Source organism: Caretta caretta, chromosome 8 (genome assembly GCF_965140235.1).
Source record: "Caretta caretta isolate rCarCar2 chromosome 8, rCarCar1.hap1, whole genome shotgun sequence".
Lineage (NCBI taxonomy): Eukaryota > Metazoa > Chordata > Testudines > Cheloniidae > Caretta > Caretta caretta.
The window spans coordinates 34,712,809-34,727,077 of record NC_134213.1 but is presented as its reverse complement, the minus strand read 5'-3'; the positions used below and the strand labels follow the sequence as shown (position 1 = coordinate 34,727,077).

The 14,269-nt window shown below is 40.8% G+C and overlaps 1 protein-coding gene across 1 annotated transcript in view; it reads right to left on the bottom strand.

The window, feature by feature from the left end:
- CTNNA1 (catenin alpha 1) overlaps positions 1-14,269 on the bottom strand; it is a 204,159-nt gene that overhangs the window by 42,323 nt on the left and 147,567 nt on the right. The window contains exon 10 of the mRNA XM_048859987.2: positions 4,496-4,588. Within this exon, the coding sequence (XP_048715944.1) occupies positions 4,496-4,588 (93 nt within the window). The remainder of the gene's footprint in view (positions 1-4,495; positions 4,589-14,269) is intronic.

The following is a 14,269-nucleotide window of genomic DNA, read 5'->3' as shown; positions in this document are numbered from 1 at the left end:
ACATTTATTTTCGTATTTAGCTTTTACTTCAGATTCTCTGTTTTGACAGAAGTGCCATTAGAATACTTCAAAACTCCTGAATTAGGCATTGGAAGGGTTAGGTCAGGTATTTGGCTGCTGCATTTAGAGGAGATGCACTAACCTTTCAAATGGGTGGAGAAAGGAGCAGGTACTGCTTGGGTAACAAAGTCTTTGGCATAAAAGAGGGAGGAAGCCTCTTTCCCCAAACAGGACAACAAGTGGGCTGGAGATATAACCATGTGCACAGTGGCAGCTGAAAAACCTGCAGCAGGGTGCGTGATTTCTTTTTTAAAACCATTAAAATTTTAAAGCTTTGTTTAGGATTTGCCAGTCTCTGCATGGGATTTTTCACACTAATATCCTTTATATGCTGTGTCAGTAGGTGTGATCAGCATATGTTACCATCTGTTTCATCAGGTATCTATAAGCAATTAGTTGCTTTTCAAGCATTTCAAAAATATGAATGTAAGGATGTGGAACAGAGTTATTAAAAACAAGATGTTAATATGATAAAAGGCCAAATTTATTTTTAAAAAGTGTCACTCTACCCAGGAATTAGCTAAAATCTGTTTAATAGGCCTGATTCACACAACTCTGTGCAGGGAGGCACAAGGTAGGCCAGGAGGCCCGTTTGCACTAATACAGGGCTGGCATTGACCCCACGGAAGGGCAGGTGATGTTGCGTCCTGTCCTTTCAGGGTTTCTTCAGAGATAGGGAAGTTTTAATACCACCAGGGCTCCCTAGGGTCCCTGCCTGCAGAGGCCATACGGAGATGTGTTGAGTCAGCTCCCACTACCCCCAACTTTTGGGTTAAGCCAGTCACCTATGACCCTCAGCAGAGGAGAGATCACAAGTGTTTTCTGTTCCTAGTGAATTTTCTGGCAGGGGGCTTTCTCCAGCAGGCTCTTTGCTATCAAAAACTGACACCACCTGGGTGAAATTTAGCCAGATATTTGTTTTATAACATTTAAATCTATATCACTAACATTCAGATAACAGTCTGCAACTGAGCTTTACTTGGGTCTATTCAAGCCTCTTTCCAAACATAAGTGAAGTGAGAGCAGTCAATGTCCAGCCGTTAAATAACAGCATCACATCACAACATTGCAAAGTATCTCCAAAACTCTACTTCCTTTCAAGAGCCGTACAACAATGTCAAGTTCCCCTCTTAGCTTTCTGCACACCTACCACGTGTGTTATGCATGTTATTCTTATCAACATTTGACATCTATCAAAATCATCTACTCAAATATCCCTAACTCAAAATGCATTTTAAAATCTCCAAAAACAGATTTTCACGTTTCTAAACAGAGTTGAATTCCAGGGGGATTGAGTTTCTTTCTTTCAGTAAGATCTAACCAACTTCCACAAGCTACATTTTAGTTTTATCTTAACCAGTAGAATGCTACCCAGTATCTGAGTCAGGTGGATGAGATGGAAACTGGTGTTTGGGGCTGAGAGAGGCTCAGGTGAAGGACATATTTCCAGGGTTTATGGGAAGACAGCAGACGCTGGATGTCAGGAGGTGGGCTGTGGGAGTTTCCAGAAAGAAGTGAAAATATTAGATTGCAGGAAAGCTAGTGGTATCAGTGTCATGGGGTGGGGGTGGGGGGGGGTGGAAGAACTTGCAAAGGGGGGCGGTGAAAGAGTTAAGAGGTTTGCCAACCCAAGGATTAGTATAACTGTTTAAGAACTAAGTTATTAAAAAACAAGTCTTTTAAACTTCCAAGTATCAAAGCAACTCTTGTGTGAAGTGCTTGCCATTCTCCCCAATAGTAAGTTTACAACCTATTTAAAGGCTTGGAGAGGGCAGAAAACATTTATCTCAGAATGTGTGAGTTGAGTTAGTGACATTACAAAAATCTCTCTGTTCCTCAAAGTCTCCAAGTTTTTAAACTTTTAGGTACTGGAGTTCCAAGATACAGCACTCTGCTGATTCAGCCCTTAGTCAGACTCTCTCCTATCGCCTCTCCCCAAAGCCCTGGCGATTAGTTCTACAGAATGTGTAAATTATTTGCTTGTTGCCTCAAAGTCCTCACTAACATTGTAATTTTACAACCTCTAAACCAAAAAAATCTCTTTAAAATGCACACTAGTTCCGAGGCCTGAAGTTTCAGATGTAAAACAGTGGAAATTAAATGTAGATTATCTAGGATAAATGAATAGAAAGTTTTTTCTTAAAGAATTCCCATTTTTACAGCAAGTTGTCCTTTCTTACATTCCATTTTGGTCTCATCCATTTCAGATGCAAATGGATAGAAACAACTTTATAATCAGCACTGATTATGTACAGGAGTATTTAAGAATATTCCATGATGTGCTGCTTCCTCTTCCAACATCTTTCTGAAGAATGTATTATACATTTGGTTTTTAGTGCAATATATAATTTCTGTGACTAAGGCTTTGGTTCCTTCCCCAACTTTACACCCGTCATGAATTTGTCTTTATTTTCACTATCTCACACACATATAAAAGCTTGTTTGAACGTGGTAGAGTACACGGAAGTTTTGTGATGCTGGTCTTGAGAAGTCAGAATCATGTTAACACATTAGCAGAAGACTTTCAATAATATACATCCTCACACTATGAAGAACATTCAGATGAGTTCAAAAGGTAATTTTTCAGGAAGGAAGCTCACACTGTTCACCAGGTCTTCCACCCCATTGGTGTGCTTAGGAATGCTCCATTTTTTATGCATAAACTAGCTCTTAATGTAAGTTTTAATGTAGTTTACAAATATGTAATATACTCTAAGTATAGTGCAGGGGAATTCAGCTGACCTAATGTTATGATTGTCCTAATGTTTCTTCCTGAACCAATAGAGAGTTCTCAATATTGCAACTGGTCTCCCCAGGCTTTAAATGTGGCACTGGTTAACTGGAGACTCGTGCATTGGAAGGGAACATGTTAATCTATATCTATGACTGAAAAGTCATTAGGAAGACTGATTTTTGCCAATTTGTCCAGCCTTAGCAACTTTTAGTTCACTTAAAAGCTTCCTACAAATAAGAAAAGTATCTTCTTGCTTTTAATGTAGCCAAACTGCCAGACTGAGAGCCTCTGAGCCCATATAGTAAGCCAGTGGTCCCCCAACTTATTCCATCACCTCCCCCTTACCCCAAAGGAACCTGTCCATGCCAACCCCCCCACCCCTGAAACTGCGGTCGGGAGCCGGGGCTGGGAGCAGAGCGATGACTGGGGCTGAGAGCTGAGGAGAGGAATGGAGCCAGGGCTCCAGCTGGGGCCAGGAGCGGAGTTGGGACCGGGGCTGTGCCTGGGGGCTGAGCAGGGTTGGGTGCCTCTCCCTCCCTGCACCCGTGGGGGCTGGCCTGGGCCCCATCTCACATTCCTTCATGTGCCTCTAGGGGGGCACGCCCCAGTTTGGAGAACACTGTATTAAGCTGACAGAATTCTTTATCCGTATGCAATTTTTCCACGTTTAACAATGGATGAACAGGACATTATATTTTTAAAATATATATTTCCTTATCCTCTTGTAATTGTTTATTTCTGTACTTCAGATCTCTGAATTTGTCACTGGCCTTCCTTTAAGCGATCATGAGCATTGACAAGCACCAAATGTCTGTGGTTCACTCCTGCTACCTAGTCATAGGTATTTATGACATCAAAACTTAGGTGATTAAATAGGACAGTCTAGTGCTTTACTGTTTTCCTGGTTGCAATAAAGAACTGTGAATCAAAAAAAATGTGATCTTAACCAAAAGTTTGATTGGTTTGATCTATTTTTTTTCTCCCTATCAAAGAGGATCTTTAATAAGTTTATGAGTTCTACTACTTGGACAAGATCATTTTATAGCAACTTAGTAAAGGGCATGTAAAGTATTTAGCATTTCATATTATGGTCATATCTTAAACCTACTCATTTTGATAGATGCAATTGTACTTTCTTCATACCACATTCTTCTGCAACATGAGCATGCATATATACTATATATCTTTACTAGTGACTGTCTAGCAGTTTGTCTAGACATAACTATTTGAATCTAGTGGGTCACATATTATGTACTAAGAAAAGGAGTACTTGTGGCACCTTAGAGACTAACCAATTTATTTGAGCATGAGCTTTCGTGAGCTACAGCTCACTTCATCGGATGCATACCGTGGAAACTGCAGAAGATGCGTGTCTTCTGCAGTTTCCACAGTATGCATCCGATGAAGTAAGCTGTAGCTCACGAAAGCTCATGCTCAAATAAATTGGTTAGTCGCTAAGGTGCCACAAGTACTCCTTTTCTTTTTGCGAATACAGACTAACACGGCTGTTACTCTGAAACCTGATATTATGTACTAGTAGATGTAGTAGTAGCCTAAAATCACAAACCAACTCTTCTGGAATATGTTTTTAGGGAAGTTCCTGTCCCAGTTGTTCTTCCTTCAATACCCAGTCCACTTCCACTGCTTCAGATATTCCCTCCTCCCATGTACACCTATGAAATATTCAAGCTTGCAAATTACCTGAGGACAGAGAGTTTCAAGCTGGCTTGCTGACATGCGAACTAGTTTCACACCTTCTTCATTGTTTGAGATAGAACAGGCCAAGTTGGCAACCTATATTGGAGAGAGAGAGAAAAAAAACTTTAAAAAAGCAGTTTTTATTTCTGTTTAACATGCAAAAATTACAACCTCTTTGTTCTGTGATCAAGAAGCCTCCTAGTTCTTGAAACTCAATCTAATACAGATTTGCAATCACCAGCAACATCTGTTTTGTCACAAGCCAGCAGATCATAAAATAGTCATTCAAATAAGAAAGGCTGTCATCAGTGCTCCCATTTACTCAACTGAGAGGTTGCCACAAGGGCACCATTAATGATACTTGAAGTCACAGTTAAATGCCCATTCCTACTTATAAACTACATCAGAATGAAAAAGCTGTAAGCCAACTATTTTATTTTAAAAATGTAGGGATGAACAAATTGCTGACCATCTGAGGGTTAAGCCTTGTAGTACTTATTACCTAAACCCTCTTCCCTGAACAATCACCACATGAAAATGCTGGAGCATACAAAGTCAAAATGTTTGAAGATACAACATACACATATAGTGCACAACTGCAGTAGTACCGTGAAGCTTAATCTACTTAAAAAAAAAAAAAAAGTACCTTTGCATGGAAAGTGCCTTAGCTACTGTATATGGAAACGTAATTAGCTATTATTGCATAAAAAACATTTCAGTTTAGCTTAACAATTTGACCTCCCTTAAAACTGCAGGATTCTGGGAAACATCCCCCACCACCACAGTGCAGAGAAAATCACTGACCGAAGTTACGAGATCTATGCAAAACAGTATTTACTGGTGCAGACAGAGCTCAAGAGCACCTACTATTCCCCAAGATTTGCATGGAGTCTTGTGATGCTAAAACAGTAGATCAAATTTTTAGCCTAAAACCTGACAGTTTCTCTTTAAGTGGGCCATCTTGAAACAAAGACCTTTTGGGTGCGGGAGGGATGGGGGAGGAAGACGGGGGGGGGGGGGGGGCGGAAGAGAAGGGGCACAGAATATTTTTATTTTGTTTTTTTAGCAATGGAAGGTATTCTGCATATTGGAGCTGCTCTCAGGGGAGGAAAATCTAAAGTTGAATTATGTTCCTTATTTGACGGGTGAATGACAAGCTTATTTTGAGCTCCAATACAGTTACATTTGAGCCTAGAAAGATGTAAAAATAGCATAAAGACAACTGAACTAAGATAAACATTGTGTACCATCCTACTAGAAATGGCAAAAGGCACCTGCCCAAAGTAGTGACTGAATCTCAAACGCAAGTTATGTTCAGTAAGGCCAATAAATGCACCATATATCTAACCAAACACATTTTTAGAGAAAATGTGGGGTAGTTATCTTATTTAATTGAAGTATACTACCTATTCATACATAAGATTTTAGATAAAGTTAACAGGAACTACAGCCAGATATTACTTTTTTCAATGCCTTTCATTCACTTCCTTTACCATAGTCTTTACCGCATCTAGAAAACATTCCTGCAGCAGCGACAACAGATAATAATCACATATCAATAAACCTAAGTGAAGAGTCTTGCCACTTCCATTAGTAATACCACAGCTCAAAGTAAATTCATGATGCAGAAACTTCTCACCCCACACCCTCAGTTCCTAATTGAGTGATGAATGATAGAAGATCAAACAGTCTCCAGATCAGCGGTACATTTCAAATTCTCAATGGCTGAGTACACAATGGTGGTGGAATAATCTTAGATTATTATTCATCCAAGTGCATAAATGTACAAGAAAAATGATAATGTAATAAAGTTGCTCTTTCCAAAACTAGAGTTCAGGTTCTATCGGCTTTTAGTAATATCATTGGTGTGTTAGCCTTATAGCTTTTATTTAGTTTAATTAGTTTTCATCGAAAAAAAATTACATCTTAAAATTGAGCTAAGAGTGACAGAGTAAATCTTCAGCGGACTGCCAGGTGGGACAGTGGTTTTTATGGACTGTGTAGTTTCAAAGGGGCATAAAAAGTTTTTGATTTAGCAAAAGCTCATTTTTATTGGGCTGCACTGAGTGTGAAAACAGCACACTGAAAAATCCCTTAAACTGCTGTTCTGCTCTGAAAAATGACTTGGTATGGTTCAATGTTTTTCCTCTCCCTATCAAACTATGTTCAGTTTTGTACATAAGGATCTTCTCCCTAAACTACCATGCCTGCGTACTAAGAATCTGAGCATCAACCTGAGCTCTTTTCCATCTTGCATATCATCAACAAAGAAGATTCTGGTGGCCATTTAGACCCGTAGGTATTGTACCTATCAAAACCCAATGAAGATAAGACAACTGCTGAACAAACAATTCTGTTGATGCATAAAATGGAACAGAATCACGCTGTGCTGGTAGCAAGCTAATGAAAAAATACACAGTACAATTTTTACTGTTGGTCACTAAAATGAGTGGCTGTGACTTTGAATGCTCACCGTTGGCAAATTGAAGTAAAGAGTCATCATTTTTACACAGTCAATTTCCAGAGTTACTAGGGAGTCTATTATCCCTAGCACATGCTGAAATTAGTGACCACTGGTCAATGTAAACTCTACACAATGTGTTCAACTCTTGTGTTTTTACTGCGTGTCATGATTTGATACATTTTTCTTTAAGCACCAGTTTGCAGAGTTCTATAATTGTGAGAATCTCCGCTTTCATTAAAAAAAAAAGCTTCTTGCCCTCGTGGTTGTGGAGAAAGTCTTGAACCCTAAAGATTTAGAACGCAAAAGCAACTAAGAAGAGCCCCCAGTGTATTTTTTGAACTTGAAATTTTTTTTTATTAATCCCAAGATTTTTAGGACCTTCACTGGATTGGCAATATTGCCGACGGGCTACATTTTAATGTGATTCAGCTTCTAAATCTGTACCTAATTAAATGACCAGATTCTCAGTAGTGAACAGGACCTCAGAGCCCCCATGGCACACTAGCACCACACACACACAAGTGGATACTGAATGGAAGCTGTATAGAACTGCCTGGAGAGTGGCATACAACAGCCAGATATGGGAGAGACTGGCTTCTCCAAGCATAACTTGCTGAATTAAGAACAGTGTATCCAACCTGAATGCAAAAAAGGAAATCAAATTAAAAATCTGATGCTTAGTGATATTTTAAGAAATTTATTTTGTATTGTATATTCATTTCTTCCCCTTATCTCCTTGATGCTGGTAATCCTTCCTTGATAACTATCCTGCCGGGACTGCAAGTAACTACAGAATATATGAAATTCCATTGCAACATGTAACCCAAGAATATGGTTTCAAATGATTTGCACAATGGTTGACAAAAACCTCAGTTTTGTAAATGATGTACTAAGCTCCTAATCAAGAAGGAAACTGCACTATAATGTGCATTTAAAATTCTTCTTCAATATTTCTTAGGTGTATTGTGGCAGATATTCCCAAAGACCACATAGCAGTTGAGAGGAAGGACAGTCTTGTAGTTATGGCAATGGAGTGACACCCCAAAGAACTAGGTTTTGTTCTTGGCTTTGCCAGAGTTCCTATCTTACTTTGGACAAGTCACTGTCTCTATACTTTAGCCCTCCATCTGTAACAGAAGGAGGAGAAGACCTCAAAATGATTGTGTGAGGATAAAGTAATATATAAGGATAAAGTAGGGAGTCATAAAAGTCTATAAAATACAGCTAATTACTAAGTCTCCTTTAAAACCAAATCTAAGACCGTTACCTTTTCCGTAACTGGTGTTCTTTGAGATGCGTTGCTCATATCCATTAAGAGCGCTCTTAGATATCACGCTGCTCCTTCATCCTAGGTTTGAAGGACTTGCAGATACAACTCATCACTGAAGGCAGGGCAGTAGAGTTCAAAGTAATGACCAGAGTGGCTAGAACAGGCATTGTGGGACACTTCTGGAGGCCGATCAGAGCGAACTAACAGACCAGGGCATCCACACTGACGCCGCGGCGCTCCAGTGGGGACGCACAAAATGTTATTCCACTCGCCGAGGTAGAGTACCAGGAGCGGACCAGCTGCAGAGTCAGTGCGCTCTACGTGCCTTGCCAGTGTGGTCGGGTAGTGAGCTAGTGTGCCCAGGGCTCCTTTAATGCGCTGTAACTCGCAAGTGTAGCCAAGCCCTAAAATTTTGAAAGAACTATTCCTATACTGGGATGGACTGAGGAAAAATAAAAAGTCAGAGAAAGCAAGAGCACACTAAGGGCTTGGCTACAGTTGCGAGTTACAGCGCACTAAAGCAGCCCCGGGCACCCTAGCTCACTACCCGTCCACACTGGCAAGACATGTAGAGCGCTCTGACTCCGCAGCTAGAGCACTTCTGGTACTCCACCTTGGCGAGTGGAATAACGTTTGATGCGCCTCGACTGCAACGCCCCGGTGTCAGTGTGAACGAGGTTTTGCATTACTGTGCTCTGATCGGCCTCCAGTAAGGTCCCATAATCCCCTTTAGTCAAGTGGCCACTCTTCTCATTGTTTTGGAATCATTGCAGGAATGCGGATATGCCCTTTCAAAGCTCCGTTTCTGACAGCTGGCAGCTTATCTGCTCCGAGACAAAGCAATCATTACTATGGAATGGTGTGTGAGTGGAGTGTGAGTGTGAGACAGACAGACAGACAGACAGGAGGGGGGTCTGCTGCTGTCTGAACTTACAAGATAGTATGCGGACATGCTCCCAGTGCCCCCAAAACCCATTCTCTCTCCCCCCACATACACACAACACATTCCCTGTCACACTCCACCCCACCCCCCTCATTTGAAAAGCACGCTTCAGTCACTTGCATGCTGGGATAGCTGCCCACAATGCACCACTCCCAATGCAAGTGCTGCAAATATGGCCACGCCAGTGCGCTTGAAGCTGTCTGTGTGGACAGACTATAGCGCTTTCCCTACTGCGCTCTACAAAGGCTGGTTTAACTCAAAGCTCTACTTCTGCAAGTGTAGCCATGCCCTAACTCTTGTCAACAAGAAGAGTAAAAAAAGTGCTACTTTTAACTCTTTAGCTCCCCCGCTCCATTTCCCCCCAAGTCTTTTCTAATTTAACGGTCAAGAACAGGTTTCCCTCCCCCCATACTGAAAAAAAAAATGAAGAAGAGGGCGTGGAACTCGAAAATCCAAAACGAAACATTCATTTCAATTAGAATTTTCCTGCATTGTTCACAAATGTTAACAGAATCCATCCCCAACACACCATCCTTAGTTTACACATCATACAATAAGTTGCAAAGGGGACAAAGTTCCACAGTGGATCCCTTTGAGAGTTTACATTTTAAGAGTTGAAGCCAAGAAACAGTTACTAGCCTATTAAACATTTACGGTCATGATGATTTTTTTTAATCTGCCAATCATATAGAAAAAACTAGTCAAAAGGTACACTGAGTGGAACTCTGGTCTAAAGCTAAAATAAATGCTATTCTTAGGGCTGTGCACACTTGATTATGCTGGTGCAAAAACAAGAGCAATTGTAATTTCAAGCTTCATTATAAACAAGGGATAAAAATTGGTAGGCAAAACGTTTTCAGGCTTCAAAAGGCTGGAGTCAAAGTTTAAAAAGGTTCTTGATTGCCTTTAAGAGAAAGTTAATTGGGCAGGTGACAGAAATGCAAAAACAGGGAAACAATGAAATCAGAGCCCTGGGTACTCACATGCCCCCTATCAATGTAATACTCAATCACCTCCTTAGTATTTAAAATTAAAACTCCACCCTTTCTTCCAAGCCTGTAGGAGATAACTTTACTCATTTATCAGTTGCGTTTGTACGTGTAGAATTTATCAAGGGAAAGAAAAGTTGAAGAGTTTTTCTTTTAGCTCTGAACATGACCAGGCTTGTGGCCATTATTTCTTCAGGTATTGAGTTTCATAGTCTAGGTCCAGTTCCTATGAAAGCTCAGTGTCTTACACTGATAAGCCTCCCCCATACTGAAAGACAATTTCTTTCTTCAGTGGAGCGTAACTGTCATGTGAGCTCAGCCATGGAGTGAGGAAATTTCCTTAACAAGGCAGGGCCAGAGACCTTCCAGCTTCTGGGCTATGATTAATGGATCAAAGGAAAGACCAGTGATCCTGATTCAACCACGAAGACTCACTGATTTCAACAAATTCCAAAGCAGACTAAAAGATAGCAGCACTATACCCAGAAGACAAGGAATGGAGGACCTGGTGAATCATCATCATTGTATGGCTAACCTTGGCCATCAGCACACGCTGGACTCAATGGTCCACTGTTCCTCCCCATTGCCCACACAGATCGTTTTTCTGACACCCGGCACCAGTTGAAAACAGGGAAAGAAACTCGAATGCTGACAGCAAAAAAATAAGCTAATGCAGACAGGAATTAGATGTTTCATTCTCAAAGCCTACGCAGAGACTATTACAGGCCAAAAGAACCTTCCTATTTTCCTCCACTGAAGCTGCCAAAACCTGCCCCAAGGGGCTACTTAGGGTGGTAAACTGCTTCATTCTTGAGCATCTGCAACCTGCATCAGAACTGAGCACCACATGCAAGAAAGAACCTCCTACTGGCTGAGATCACACGTATTCTCAGACAGCATGGATCTGCTCTACCTATACACACCAACAGCCCACCTGCATTCCCAGATTTCATTACATTCACTCATCAAGAAGTTCTGGACACTCTTAAGGAATTTCAGCCTAAGACTCGTGACTCTGACCCTGCACTTCTTGGGCTTGTGAGAGAAAGTCATGAATTGGTGCCCCTCCTGAACAATAGAGCCAGCACATCATTCAGAAAAGGAATCTTCCCTTCTTCTCTTTTTCACATGCAAGAGCCCAATCAACTAGAAGAAACTGACCAGGGATATATCTGTTCTGGCCAACCATCATGCATCAAGTCTCCCCATTCCTGAGCAAGCTCATAGAGAGGCTAGACACGGGCCAATTATAAGCTCACCTACTGAAACTAACATTCTCGACCTAGCACAATCCAGACTCAAACCAGGATATGTAAATGAAACTCTTTTAGTGAGGTTCACAGATCTCCTCCCGTCAACTGATAAGAGGGCAGACATCCATTCTCATCCTCCTGGACCTCTCTGCAGCATTTAACACCACTGATCACTAGATACTGTTGTCTCAGAGGAGTCCAGGATAATGTATTAAAATGGTTTGAGTCCCTTCTGGAGAGGCACATCAAGTGAGTGGTGATGGAAACTGCACTACCACTAAACCCCTCTCACGAGTCCCACAAAGATCAATTCTCTCTCTGGTCCTATTCAGCACCTACTAAGTGAAGAGGTCAAATGACATGGACCCAAGAAACCAACAACATGCAAAGCTCTAATTATCCTTTACCACATATGAACACACCACTGCCACCAAGATGGCGCAATGATTGGACAAGATCAGTTCATGGATGAACAGCAGCTGGCTGAAGCTGAACCTGAGCAAAACAGAAATGATGCTGGAGGACAGAGGAAAGTATTTTGAAGAGTCTGCAGTCTCCTTTGATGAACGTATACATCCACAATTGGTTAATTCAGTCCATAGTTTAGCATCAGCTAGAAATCAGAGAGTACTTCTAAGCTCTCACATAAACATGAGGCTATCATCACCATTCGCTAGGAGACTCCGTTCCCTTGTGGTGGTGGATGACCTGCCCTCAGTTATTCACATCTTCCTCATTGCTCAGCTGAGTACAGCAATGTGATATACCTGAGCACGAAGCCTTCAGACTTTAGAAACTCTAACCAGCACAAAACACTGCAGCAACATAGGGAACCACAAGCATACTGACCCTATCTTCTCTCTCTACACTGTTTTCCAATAGAATTTCAAATCAAGTTCAAAGTCTCAGTCCTTATCTTCAAGATGCTCCATGGCCTGGGTCCAGGGCATGTAAACAACTGCCTAAACTCCAGGATGAAGACTGGTCAATAACCACAGCTCTCTGGCACAACAGAACTCTACAGTAAAGCAGGACACAGGACTCTCTTGGTGACTGGTCCCAGATAGTGGAATCAACACCCCAAGGAACTAAGCTCCATCACAAACCACTATCTTCCACTTGAAGTGCAAGCCACATTTCTTTGACCTTACTTTCTAACAAATACAGATATCTATTTAAAAAAAACCCAAACCTAAAATCCTGCCTAAAGGAGACACTTCAAAAGGACAGGCTTCTCATGAGGAGAGTATGAGAAAACACATGAGATGTTTAGTCATGTTGCCTTAATGCACTACCAAAAAAACAATCAGATAGTACGGTAATTAGCGTTGTATATGAACCTTCATAGAATAATAGGTCAATACACTGAACTATTTTGGCTATAACAAAACGAACTGGTCTGGGGAGCCAGTGCAGAAAGCAGTATTTCATTTCAAATCACATCTGTGCTCTACAGATTTTCTGTCAAAAGAAAATGACTTCTACTTTCACTTGTTTTAAATCTTTGTCAAAGTGCTTCAGTATGCGTGCTTTGGCTTACATATTTAGAATGGTCTCTATGGCCCTCAACACTTGAGTCTACTTTGGCTATGCCAGGAAGTCCCAACTGCTGCAGTCTATACATCTTTCCATATGACAGATTCTGACAGGAAATGGGTCAAAAGTGCAGGTAGTCATGAAGACTAAAAATGCTATGATCCTTTCTGTCTACAGCCAGGTGAGACTGCCAACATTTTATCATGTACCTACCTTACCTAGTCTTAGCTATGAACACACCTTATGGTCCTTTTTCAGTAGTTCCTTGTATTGGAACTTTAAGCCAGTTACTTGTACTTGGCTGGGATGTCAATCTTTTCTCTCCACTGCCATTATTGCCCGCTCAACTGCTTAATATTTCTATGGTACATGGGGGCTGGTTAATGTAATTTAGGACACATCTCATAATGTAGGAAGGATAGCATACAAGAATTCAAAAATCAGTGTGTTTTACTAGAGGCAGTCTTTCAGACATCACTTTCACCAATAAAACCTTTCTATGTATTGTGGCTACTAGATCAGGTGAATTGGATACCAGAACACACTCACTCTCTCCACCTATGAATAGCAAGCAAAGATTATTAAGTTTATGGACTTTAGCCAAAAATTTCAAATGTGGTGCCTATAGTTATGTAATTGGGCCAATTTTCAGTGATGCAGAGCACCTGTGGCTTACAAATCCTATCAAACTTAATGTAAGTAAACTGCATTTCTGAAAAAAGGGACAGAGACAGTAATACTTACTGGAGGAATTCCTTCTACAAATGAAACTGATTACATTACTTGTCTCAACTCCAACACTGCAAGCGATTAATAAGATTAAAATTCAGGTACGCGCCAACTGCATTAAGCTATTGTTGGTAACTTATACATGAAGAATTAAAATACAGGTATCCATTCACAAACCATGCAAAAAAGCTATTTAAGTGCTGTTGGGATGAAAAGATTGAGATACCTAGAGTAGAAAGTAATTTAGCCTTTTACTGCTTTCCACCTATCTTGAATTTTAAAAAAAAAAAGTCAGTGTAAAAACACTTTTACACTGATAAAATAAGTACAGTTGTGTAACACCTTATAATGACTTTTTCCTACTCATTGTCTCTGCCTGTCACTGAAGAGAACTGCTTCTATGGAGGAATGGGAGAGGGAGAGACACACTAATACCCAAACAATGCCAGCTCCTCTAATTCCCATTTGCCTCCACTGTCCATAACCTTGGCATCTTCCTTTGGCTGGAAAGCTTAACATTTGTAATTCTACCAATTGCCACCTCTTCAGAAATCCTCTTATACAGCAATATTGTCATGACTTTGCTCTGCTGA